This window comes from Lissotriton helveticus, chromosome 1_1, assembly GCF_964261635.1.
Source record: "Lissotriton helveticus chromosome 1_1, aLisHel1.1, whole genome shotgun sequence".
Classification (NCBI taxonomy): Eukaryota; Metazoa; Chordata; class Amphibia; order Caudata; family Salamandridae; genus Lissotriton; species Lissotriton helveticus.
In genome coordinates this window covers 931,265-944,387 of record NC_136057.1, presented here as the reverse complement: position 1 = coordinate 944,387, position 13,123 = coordinate 931,265, and the positions used below count along the sequence as shown (strand labels likewise).

The following is a 13,123-nucleotide window of genomic DNA, read 5'->3' as shown; positions in this document are numbered from 1 at the left end:
TTGCTCGCGACCACTCACGATGAGAAACTACCAGTCCACGTTGAGAAAGCTGCCGCTCAAGTACAAATCTACTTGAGCAGCAGAAAACAACCGCTTGCACCGTGCAAGATGCAGTTTGCACTGATTGCCTAGTGCGGACAAGCACCGGCACAGCAATCAGTGCGAACAGCATTTTGCACAGTGAACTATGCTGTTTGCGTAGCTACGCATAGCATGCATAGTGTGAAGTGCAATTTGAGTAACTATGCGTAGAGCTACTATGCAAACTACTCCCAGGGTTAGTTGAAACGGCATGGGTTGGAGTGAGAAATGAAGAAAACACTAAGAGCACAGAGCTTAAAATCCGGGGCTCCCAGCCCGCCACGCAACATTGGAAGGGTCAGGGTGTTGTAAGCGATCCTAGGTTATCGCCCCGCCCAAACCAGGGTAATAAGGAGCGGACCTTGCGAAAGAAATAAGCGGTGAGAGGGATGGGGATGTTGAGGAAGAGATATAACAATATTGGGAGCATCACCATCTTGGAGAGCCGTGGTTTCAAAGAGGGATCTTGGATTCTAACCAATCGACAGAGTGGCCAAAGTTGGCTATCTAAAGTTTATCCACGTCACTGGTCAACTAAATGCCCAGATACTTAGTTGGCTCGGAGGACCACATGAAAGGGTAGTCAGAATTAAAGGGGGTTGTGGCATCTGTGAGAGGAAATAATACGGATTTGTTCCAGTTAACATGACTACTGGAATAGCGGCCAAAGCTTATCACCTGCTTTGATCAAGCTTTGCAGAGCTTCAAAGAAACGTTGTTACTATCACTAATTGAAAGGTACACAAGTATAACTGCCTATGTAGATCTTCCACATAACCCATAACTAAAATTAATAACCTTTTGCTTCCGTGGGGCCGGTCAACATTGAACATAGTGTAAATATCGTAAAAGCAACATGCTGAATCTTGAATTATTTTAAGGAATACATACAAACTTTCGATTTCTACCTGACTCCTTTGGGCAAAAATGTCTCTTCCAGCTCTCATAAAATCAGCAGCATCAAAACACGGCTCAAACTCGGTTGTCACAAATCTTCCCTGAGCAGCCAGTCTATGCCTGTCTTCCACAGTACGTTTTAGATAATCCTGGAAATAACAAATGGGTAAAAAAAGCTAGTGAGGCACAGTTAGTGGACTAAAAACGCAAACCTGGTGCCATGTTTTCAAGGGCAACAAAAGAAATCAGAACACAAGTATAAGATAATATCTGCTGTAATAGATGGTTTAGGCCTGGATTTCTCAGAGAGGTGATGACTGGGTCACGACAAGCGAGGGCGTGGCCACGAAATGCAAGGTCTTCAGTAAAATGGGAGCTGTACTATGAGAGATGCAGCAGAAATACCAGGGGTTTGATTAAACTGTTCCTCGTTTGTATGACATTTAATAGTGTTAGTGCTGTAAACTAATGTTCATAAAGTGAATTAAAATACTTCTTCAGTAGACTATAGTCTTCCTGAATACTTTGGGGCAGATTTATGAAGGCCTTGCGCCGCCGGTGCGTCACTTTTTGCCATGTTAAAAATGACGCACCGGCGGCGCAAGGCCTTCATAAATCTGCCCCTTTAACTATAGAATTGGTATTTTGCGTCTTAATAGGAAACAAAGTACAAACACGTCTCAGAATAATTGTTAGCATCAAATAAAACAAGTATTGGCAAATTTAAAACAAAGCGATTAGAAAAGTTAACATTTGTATGCAACATAATGACAAGAAACGTTTTTGCTTTTTTTGACATGTGAAGAGGTTTGCTTTTCTGGCAGTTACGGGTGACACTGTGAAGAAGCATGGAAGATAGTCCCTTGATTTAAGTGAAAGTGAATAAAGCGTAGTTAACAAAAACAAGCTTTGGCATATCCAATTGGATCTCGCCTTTGGGACTTGGGACCTTATACGTTTGACGCCATGCAGCACATTATTCTGGGTGGTTAACATTTACACGTTTTACTACGGGTAGCACTGGGTGGGAGATTGCTTACCTACTGAGTATTTCTGGTAATCCGGTGCTGACCCAGACAAACATCCAGGATAAAAAGGTGAGGAAAGCCCCACAGTATGTTCAAGTGCTACGTTGTTAGGTACATGTCTACCCTTGAAGTACAGTAGTAGACTGCTGCACTTTGGGCTGTTACAGGGACTTTTAGAAAGTATAGGATTAACAGTCAAATGTATGTAAGTGGTGAGAGCTCACCCACAAAGATGGGTCAGAACTTTAACTTTTGTGCCTACATATCGAGCCTCTGGTGGAGCGGGTGGAATTGTGTGTGGTTTTTGGTCATTTATTTTGTTGGTAGTTTGTGACTCTACCCCAGTGCCTACTCTTTCCAGGAAGGAATCTGAGATGATGCTTGATGGTCCTGGCCACTGGTTGGGATCTCGCTGCTGGCTGGACACCTGTAATATGTATACATGTACACGTGCAGTTGCACGCGCCATTGTTTCCTTTCAATTCCGACTTCATGCGCACACTTTCTGTTAGGTGCGCATGAAGTCTAATGTTGTTAGCATTGTGTATTATTATTTAAATATGCATTCTCGTGAGGGCGGCCTGACTCTCTGGCATGGACGGTTGTACTTGTCAGTTACCGCTCATGCTCCGGAGAGAAAGGACGCACTCCCGTGATGTTCTGCAAATTACTGGATTAAATCTACTCTTTTACCTGAATACTTTCTGTGGATTATTTCCTGCATAAAACAACACCTCTTTACAATTGGCGACGTTTTCGGCATTTTTTGCACGAACATCACCAGTCTTTTGTGCTTCAAGTTTCCTTCGATCTGCTTCCTGCATCTCTGTTTACCCGGCAGGCATCCTGACCGGAGAGGAAACACATGATTCTTCCTTCAAGCCAAGGGGGCGCCTTGCTGGTAAACCCATTTCTATTGGTTTTCCCTCGTGCGACCACGCCCCCAAATCAAGTGATTGGCTTATCACTTGTTCCTTGTTGTTTAAAGTACTAAAGCACAATCGTTCTCTGGAAAACGATTTTACTGGCTTTTGGAGCAAACCGGAGCACAATTTTGAGACAGAAAGGAACTGTAAGTTAAAAAAAAAAAAAATTACTTTCTTATTCTCTTCATTCCTAAGACTGTTTTCTTAAGAGACATACTTTCTTTTAAAAAAGAATAATGCTTACTTGTGGAAACTGAACCTAAAATACATATTTGACCTTGTAAAATGAAGGAAGTGCTTAAACTTTATTTTCTAAAAGGCAAAGCCTTTATCACTAATGGCAAAACAAGAAATATTTCAATTGGAACATTTTTTACCTCACCAAGGTAAACCTAAAGAACCTTGGAAACTCTGGATTAAATCTTTTGAAAACTATTTAGTAGCCATAGATGCAGAGGACTACTCAGCTAAACGCAAACTTGCCATCCTATACAATTTCTTAGGGAGAGTTGGACGTGAAACTTTTAATAACTTACCGGTCACTATTCCACTTCCAAGTGGTGGTGAAGGATGGAATGTCTATACAGCTACTGTTCAGAGATTAAATAAGAAATTTCTGGAACAAGTGTAATGCTAGAAAGATTTAACTTTAGAAAGAAGAAACAGAGTTCAGACGAGTCAGTTGAAGACTATATATCGATTCTCAGGAATTTGGCATCTGAATGTAACTTTGGAGCAGAACTAGACTATCACATCAGAGACCAATTTGTATACTCTTGTTTTCATAAAAAAATACAGGAGAGAATTCTTAGTTGCAGAGATCCAACATTAACTGAAGTTATTATGATAGCAAAGGGAATAGAACGATCCATCATTACGTCTACTTGTCTGAATCAGGAAAATGTTTCTCCTATTAATGTTGTTGTACATGATTCTTCTGTTAACAATATTTCTTACAGGTCATGCTTTAGCAAGCCTTTTCAAACAAGACAAAACAAAGGTTCATCATTATGTTACAGATGTGGAGCGAAATCGCACTTGGGTGACAGCCCCATTTGCCCAGCGTTAGGTAGAAAATGCACAAAATGTGGTAAAACTGGTCATTTTTATAGTGTTTGTAGAAGCAAGAGAATTGTTAGAGTGAGTGCTTTAGATACTAGAGAAATTTCAAATGAAGATCCTTCTGAACATAATCTCATTCTTTCTAATAGTATGGAAAGAATGATGCTTTCTATTGATATTGATATTGTAAATATGAGTATCTCTGAGAAAAAGGTCAAGGAACCTTTAGGTGAATTTATAATTGGTGATTTAAAAATAGAAATGATGGGTGATTCTGGAGCACCAGTTACGATCATTTCAGACATACTATTTGAAAAACATTGGCCTGGCAAAGAATTGGAAACATTAGATATTATTCCTAAAGGTTATGGGGGTAAAATCATTGAAATGCATGGTTATTTCCTTGAATTTGTGTCTTGTTTGGGGAGAAAAATGTATACAAAAGTGTATGTGGCTCCTCAAGGGTAAGCACATTATTGGATGGCAAGATCTGGCTAAGATGGGACTAAAGTTAGTTCCTGGTGCTGAAAATCCCATTCAAATCAATTATGACGTTTCTATTGATGTTATTGATAATTCTGAAGAGAATGATGTTTCATCTTTCAAAACAAAAATGTTAAGTGAATTTTCGGATGTGTTCACAACACGCATTGGTAAGATCACAAAGGTAGAGCATTTTATAAAGCTAAAGGAGAATGCTATCCCCGTTGTACATAAGGCCAGGCCCATTCCTTTAAGCGTGAGGTCTGATTTGAAGATCTTACTTGATAAATTAGTGGAAGAAGGGATCATAACTCCCACAGACTCCTCTGAATGGGTGAGTCCCATTGTTATTGTGCGCAAAAAAGATAATTCGATTAGTTTGTGTGCTGATTTACGCTCACTGAATAAAAACATACTAGTAGATTGTCACCCATTACCGAAAATTCAGGATCTTTTATCAAATATCTCTGGTGCCACTTGCTTTTCCATTTTAGATTTAAAATCGGCTTATTACCAGATTCCTCTTTCCACTTCTTCCACTGACCTCACGACATTTATAACACCCTTTGGTGCATATAAGTACCTCAGGCTGCCTTTTGGCTTAGCCTCTGCGGCTAGCGTCTTACAGAGGTTCATGGATCACATGTTGGCAGGTATTACTTCAGTTCAAGCTTACCAGGATGATGTCCTGATTTTCTCAAAAAATAAGAATGAACACATTATTACTTTAAGAAAAGTACTTGAGAAGTTTAAAGAATTTGGAGTCACACTGGGTGCAGATAAGTGCAAATTTATGGTTCAATCACTAGATTATTTAGGACACACCATTTCAGCTTCTGGAATCAGTCCCAAATTTTCCCTTACAAAGGCTATTGACAAAGTGGTGGTTCCTCATAGCAAGGATTTACTTAGGTCATTTCTGGGTATGACGGAATACTATTCTAGATTTATATCGAACTATGCACTGGTTGTCCAACCACTACGCCTTTTACTGAAGAAAAATGTTCATTTTACATGGAATGATGATGCACAAAGAGCGTTTGAATTAGTGAAGAAATTAATTATTCAGGCTCCTGCTTTGTCTCCATTTTCACCTGGTTTTAAATGTTTATTATCAGTGGGTGCGAGCCAAAAAGGACTGGGGCAGTCTTATCCCAATGGGTAAATGGGAAAGAGAACACTGTGGGTTTCTCTTCCAGATCTCTCTCTATTGCCGAATCTAACTACAGCACAATAGAGAGGGAGGCTCTGGCTTGTACCTGGGTTGTTGAAAAATTTAGAACTTTTATTTGGGGCACACAGTTTGAAATTTTCTCAGGCCACACACCTTTAATTCATTTATTGTCAGGAAATGGCACAGGTAAAGCGTCATCAAGGCTGGTAAGATTATTGTCTCGCTTGCATGAATATAATTTTATTATCAAGTATATACCAGGTGGTCGTAATGGTAGAGCGGACTGTTTATCTAGATTATCATTAAAAGATAGCTACTTGCCCACAAGGTTTGATGATGTAGAAAGTGTGGTTGCCACTATTGAGGATGTTATTTCTAACCTTCCTCATGTAACAAAGGACGATTGGTTAAAAGCTTTTGTAGAGGATTCTACTCTTCAGGCAGTTAAGAACATGATTGTGACTGGCTGGCCTAAAGAAAGGTCCTTACCATCCACTTTGAAATCTTTTGCACAAGTCAGTGAAGAACTTTCTATAGTAGGAGGTTTAGTTATGCGTGGAGATTTGGCAGTACCCCCTGTTTCTTTACGGAAAAGGATTTTTGACATAGCGCATGAGGGCCATTTAGGCATAGGAGCAACGGCTAGAAGATTAAAAGAAAGTTTTTGGTGGCCTGCTCTAGAGTCTAATGTTACTGATTGGATAAATGCCTGTGGTACATGTCTTGTCTCAGACAAGCACTGGAAGATTGCGAAACTCCCTCTATACAACTGATAGAGCAAGATTCGCATCGCGACTTGCTCGAGTCATGAACCTCGCCCGTGTGTAATCAATTAATACATTTTGTACGTCTTACTAATGTTTATTTTTATATTCGACCGAAGTAGATGAAGCTTTTCTATGTGTTTTCTAATATAACTAATCCATGTCTCTAAAACATGGCCGCCGCTTGGAAAATCTCTTCTGCGCATGCGTCAGTCACACTCACGTGTCCTGACGTAGTTATAAGTTTGGTGGGAAAAGATGCGTAATACACAGCTTTCGTGAATAACGTGGTGATGCTCTTGTGACAAGTGTATATGTTGCTAACATTTAAACTGCATAGTATATTTTTATAATGATAAGTTTAAAGTACAAAACCAATGATGTGTTTTCATACCGTCACTTCTATGTTTTAATTTGTTTTCGCCTACTTTTCATGTATCCTCGACTCGGAGGGGTGCTGGGCTGGGGAGTCCATCTTGGAGGGTATTTCTGCGCAGACTCGCCAGAAGCTACTATGGCATTGAACTGAGGCCAAAGAAGGTTGATGCCAGAGCCACCCTGGGAAAGGACACCTTCGACCAGCCGAGGCATCATGATTTGTTCAATTGTAACGAAAATGTATTCTCTTCATTGTATTCTGCGCGACTTTCTCATGGGAACCCCAATCTTGCTAGGCGGTGCCCAGAGATGTAAATTAGGCCTCCAAATAGTCTATTCTGATTGGTGTGTTACCCAAATCCTACCTTAGGACCAATCCAAATTGAGGGATTCAGACACTTTGCAACATTGGGGGGTGGTACACCGTCCCAAAACAGTATAACTACCCTGGGTTCACCTAGGGAAATTGTCCGACTTGTCTGGTTTAGCTGACCTGTCACTGACCCAACGCACTCAATAGGTGACTGAAGATACAGAGTACTGCGGAGCACTCTGTTCGAAATTGACCATAGACTAAGGTTTTACTAAACCTTAAAGTGCTGGCGGAGCACTTTGCTGGGAGTTCGCTGACCCAAATCGGGGTCTTGATCGATAGCTGCAGAGAGGGTGGAGCGCAGGCGTTGCTTCCGAACTGCGGGTGCCGGTCCTGTCCAGAGGGTCCTGTCCAGAGGGTTTCCTGTCCTGAGGGTTTCCTGTCCTGATTCCTAATCTGAGGGTTTCCTGTCCTGTCCTGGGTGTCCATTCTGCACCTGCTGCCCACTGAGGGGTATCCTTCCTTGAGGGTTTCCTGCCCTTAACTGACCCGTGGCCAGGGTTTGGTTTCCACACCAGTCTAGGTAAATATTGGTCTGAATCTTTAAATCTTGCACCTTCCTGAATTTCTGTCTTTTGCTTTAATAAAGACATACCTTTGCATATGTTAAATTTCCATGCTTTTTCCGCAACCATTGAATCATAAAGTCATTTGCATTCATTTCATAAAGTGTTCCTATGTTACCCTACCTGCTAGAAATTATATTTTGCATTGCAGTTTGTCATTTTCTGATATGGTCTAGAACCTCCTTACTTAAACTGTCTAAAGAACTTTTGCCCTAAATGCATAGCATATTCCCGTTGCATCTCATATTAGCATTTCAATGATTACCCTGACTTTATTTCTCTATAGTTATGTACTTTTCATTATCTTGATTATTGATTGTCTTATTCTTGTAAATCTAATGATTTCTGAGAACGAACTTTAGATAAAGACTTTAAAACTTCCAGTTGTCCGTGGTCATTTGCTAAGAATTTGAATGATATTGTGGGGTTTGTATTTTGCTGCCTTTCCTTTTACAGCTAGCTCCCTGATCCATTGTGGTCATAGGTACCCGCATCGGTGGACTGTAAGTCGGGTACTCTGAAGAATAACGAAAGGAACTCACAAACTTTGATAGCAGACCGTGAGGTCATCCAATCAATGTATATGGTGATTTGAAATATATGGGCCCGAAGCCGGAAGTGGCGAAATTATTGGTCGGGTGACCCGCGCGCTCTATCACAACGTACCAACACCTGAGGAAGCATGGGTGAAATTGGCACTAGATTTTGCAGGCCCGTTTGATCTCCTTCCTAATGATAAAAAATACATTTTGGTGTTAGTAGATTATTACTCAAAATAGGTGGAATTTGAGTTTTGTTCTTCAGCCTCTTCTGCTTCTGTGATTAACTTCTTGGCAAGAATTTTTATGACTGAGGGTTTTCCCAAAGAGTTGGTCACGGACAATGGTTCACATTTTACCTCATCTAGTACGGAAATTTTTTTGTTGTCTCATGATGTCAAACATTTAAAAGTTGCTTTGTATTCCCCAGCAGCCAACGGTTTAGTTGAACGCATGAATAGAGACATAAAAGAGGGGATACAGACAGCTTTAACTGAGAGAGTTCCTGTGGATATTTTTCTAAAAAAAAAACTTTGGGCATATCTTGTTACCCCACACACAACATCTGGTGTTTCTCCCTTTAGACTTTTGAGGAAAAGGGAACCCAATGGTACTCTGTGTCCTTCATGGATCAGGGATTTGAAGAAAAGTGGCAATTCATGTTTGGTTTGTAAAGATAAAGAGAGGATGCTCAAGAATGTTGGTTCCAAACAAGCTGTTCAAAAGAAATATTATGGTGGCAGGAAATTTAAAAATGATTCTGATTTTGAAATTGGAGATTGGGTGTTGATTAAGTCTCCAATGAAAGTCAAGAAGGGTCTCTCTAGGTTTTCTCTTCCTGTACAGGTTTTAAAAACTTCAAAGGGATCTTTATTCCTTGGTCAAAGAGGTTGGTGGAGTAAAAGAGTTTTGGTGAGGTTGACACCAGATCAAGCTAAAAGGATTATTGGAAAAAAAGAAGTGTTACAAGATGATTTACACTTTTCACATTTCTTGGAAGATTTAGGTGTACAAAGTGAGTTTCCTATTGAACCGGTTTCCCAAAACACAGGTTTGAAAAATAGTTTAGACTGTCAGGTTCAACCTGCTCCTCCTCAGGATCAGGAGTTGGGAAACTTTTCAGTTAGTCCGACAATTTCAAGTTCTTTAAGTAATGATCTGGAGTGTACTGAACAAATAAGACCCACACGTAATTGCTCTTTTCCTTCAAGGTACAAAGATTCTTAATTTTTGTTTATTTGTTTATGAAAGGGGAAGGGTGATATAATATGTATACATGTACACGTGCAGTTGCACGCGCCATTGTTTCCTTTCAATTCCGACTTCATGCGCACACTTTCTGTTAGGTGTGCATGAAGTCTAATGTTGTTAGCATTGTGTATTATTATTTAAATATGCATTCTCGTGAGGGCGGCCTGACTCTCTGGCATGGACGGTTGTACTTGTCAGTTACCGTTCATGCTCCGGAGAGAAAGGACGCACTCCCGTGATGTTCTGCAAATTACTGGATTAAATCTACTCTTTTACCTGAATACTTTCTGTGGATTATTTCCTGCATAAAACAACACCTCTTTACAACACCCTTACCCTGCGATCCTGTTTTAAAGGGTGGTGGGGTGCTGTCGAGGTAGGATTTGATGTTGCCAGTGGAGGACTGATGGCCGAGGGCCCGGAGCGGGGATTCCCCGGCCATGTTTACTTTCCACCCGCCACTCTGCATGCCTTTATGAGTGCATCAGTCTTGGAGGGAAGGTGCCCAGGGGAGCAGAGGCCGAGAGACGGCCTAACCGGCAGAGACACCGGGAGGTAAGGGTGAGAGGGCAGGAAGTGATCGAGGGGAGGTTAAAGGGGAAAGAGATAGTGACACAGAGGGAGATGTGACGCAAGATGAAAGGGGGACATCGGTACCGGGAGAGAAGAAAAGTTTGACGAGGAGAGGGCCCAGCCAGAGAGAGGGGCGGGCACACTGGCTAGCACGAGTCTGAATATGAGAGGAAAGAACAGCTGAGGAACTTAAACGAGGAGGAGAGAGCAAGAGTGAGGTGGAGGTTGTGAGACGAGCAGCGAAGACTGTTGGGCAAGGGGTGGTTGGTGAATACAGAGTAGTGACCGTCACAGCACGAGGACATGTGGGCGACAGGGTATATATTTTGCAGGTGACAGGCGAGACAGGCTGTGATTGGTGGGGACATGAAAGCCATGCTGAAGAGAGAACGTCTACGGAGAGTCGACTGCCTGCCTTAAGAAGTGGGGACGGCGGGAAGAGGGTAGAATTGGTGTATTTCATTTTCTCTTTGCAGTTTACTTGTGCAGTTATACACAGGTCATATGTAAGAGTAGAGGGTTGCAGACGCGCGGTGCTGCACCGTTGGGCTGCTGCCACTGCACTAGGTTCATCCTAAAAATAATCTTTCTTGATAAAAGGAGTGTTGAACCGAGATTGAAGCTGGCCTTAGATCCAGGGTCCAATTCTGCTCTTTTACTCCTTTTCCAGACATTCAGGGATGGGATTAACCCTAGATTCCGTAGTTTAAAACCCAGGACTGGACATGCTAGAAGTCGGTCACTGGTAACATCACATGTGATCCAAAGGGTTGCATGTCTGTAGGCCAATCACCACCGTGCACATAAATAGAAGTCATTGAGATACCTGGTCATAAAGTTCATCAGCCATCGTGGGTTTTGGTGCAGTGGTCCATTTGGCACCGCGGCGAAAGTATTCCTTGATAAGAGGTCGATATGCTCTGTATTCAAAGAAGCGAGAACGCCACGCCATAGGTGCCTCAATTATTTCATTTCCAACCACCAGTAGAATGTCTCTTGGCATTGCAGCATAAAGGCCTGCATAACAAATATAATCCTATTTAAAATACATGGGAATAACAGCATGTAATCACATCATAAAGCTCTTTTTTCAATAAGGGTCCACTGTTCCTTAAGACCAGGTTGTGAAACTCTACTTCCTTGCAATTGACGTTTGAACTATGGCGCTGAATATCATTGCAATGGCATTGATATAACAATTTCCATGAACGCCACTTCACTTCATGGATAATTCATGGTTAATACATGGCACCTAAGTGTTGTGCGCAGAATCTTGGGACTCTTGGCAGGCCCACAACTGTATTGACGGGAAGAACTTTCTTAGCACTCTTATAATTCTGAGAGAGGCCTTCGAGAAGAAATGCAAGACACCTGACTTCTGCCAGGTCTTCTTCTCCTCAATGAACCTTTCACCCGATTTTATGTGACAGCAAGTGACCTAGTAGTAAAGGCGAGGTATAGAGATAGATGATAAATAGACAAGACGTAAGATAAGACTGTACTATTGATGTCTTTAGAGAGAAAATACAATTTAAAGCAGCCTTTGCTTTAACCCTTTGTGAATGACTCCACATTTTCTCCTTTTGTCCGCTTTACCAGTATGTGAGAGATCTGAAGCAGCAATCATTTGTTTGACATCTTTTCTTGCATCCATGACCGGGCCCAAATTATATTGATCGCCCTGGATTGGCCAAGAAGGGTGTGGTACACAGATCTTATCCACCTCACCTCGTTTCCGCCGCTCCGTCTCCCTTTCAGGGCAGATCTCCTCTCTCAGATGGAGGGGTAGGTTCTACAACCCCAAATCCAGACCTTACACCTTCATGCCTGGAGATTGAATGGGGCAACCTGAATTCCTTTTATCGTAAATATGTTGCGTCAGCAACATTCGGAAATTCTTTTTTGTAGCTTCGCGCTGAAGTGGACGACGTCATAGAGGCACGGCATCACATGCAACTCCGCTGACGTCACCGACACCATAATAGGCTCACGCTGGCGTGATGACATCAGTTTCGCCCTTTTTTCCGTGCCTTCGAGGCACACGAACGGACCAATGACAGTAGATATATACACAGTATAAACAGTACATAAATGTCAAGATAACACACACAGTGTGAAGCAAATGAAGGAAAGCAATTGAAACAAAACATTTCCTTGACAATAAAATATATATACATTACATTACAGCAACTCAGGTATAGAAAAGTGGACAACGGGGAGGCGGGCGGGTCAGTGAGGAATCCACAGGCAGATACTGTATCTACCAGAAAAAACATTACCAAAGGTAAGTAATTTGTTCTTCTGATAGATACATCTGCCAGTGGATTCCTCACCTTGTGAATAGATTCCCACAGCAGTCCCCACTCCCGGAGGAGGGTGTCCACTCCTCTATACCAGGAAATCCTGGAGGAAAGAGCGCGCAAAGTGACTGTCCCTCCTCACCTCAGCATCCAAACAGTAATGCTTTGCAAAAGTGTGGAGGGAGGCCCAAGTAGCCCCCCTACAAATGTCCTCAACAGGTACACCTCCAGACAAAGCAGATGTTGCTGACTTTGCTCTAGTAGAGTTAGCTCTTATACCCTCTGGAGGGTCCTTACCCGCCAAGGAGTAGCAGATCTTGATGCATAGAATAATCCATATTGAAAGAGTGCGCTTGTGCACCGCTCTTCCTTTCTTGTTGCCAGCAAATCCAACAAAGAGCTGGTCATCCACACGATAGTCTTTAGTCCTATTGAGATAAAACCTTACCGCCCTCTTAGGCAGTGGCGACTGGTGACATTTGAAAGTGGTGGGGCGTAAAAGTTCACAAGCGTAGCGAGTGAGCCTGACTGTCATTACAAGGGTTCCAGGGATTCTCCCCTGGGAACATTTTGTAAAATGTGTGGGCAAATGGTGCATTTTCAAGTACAAATTAGAAAAGCAATTGTGAAACTGTAGTTATGATATCAATAAAAATATTTCCTATGATATTGTCGGTGGTAACTGCTTATTATGTATAATCAGAGAACTGCTATGCTAACTCACAGGC

General features: G+C 41.9%; 1 protein-coding gene across 1 annotated transcript in view; it reads right to left on the bottom strand.

Moving 5' to 3' along the window:
* The window catches only part of LOC144766743 (glycine amidinotransferase, mitochondrial-like), a 78,849-nt gene that overhangs the window by 23,030 nt on the left and 42,696 nt on the right, over nucleotides 1-13,123 (bottom strand). The window contains exons 3-4 of the mRNA XM_078650494.1: nucleotides 10,922-11,112; nucleotides 990-1,127 (exon numbers count right to left, since the gene is read on the bottom strand). Of these exons, the coding sequence (XP_078506620.1) occupies nucleotides 990-1,127; nucleotides 10,922-11,112 (329 nt within the window). The remainder of the gene's footprint in view (nucleotides 1-989; nucleotides 1,128-10,921; nucleotides 11,113-13,123) is intronic.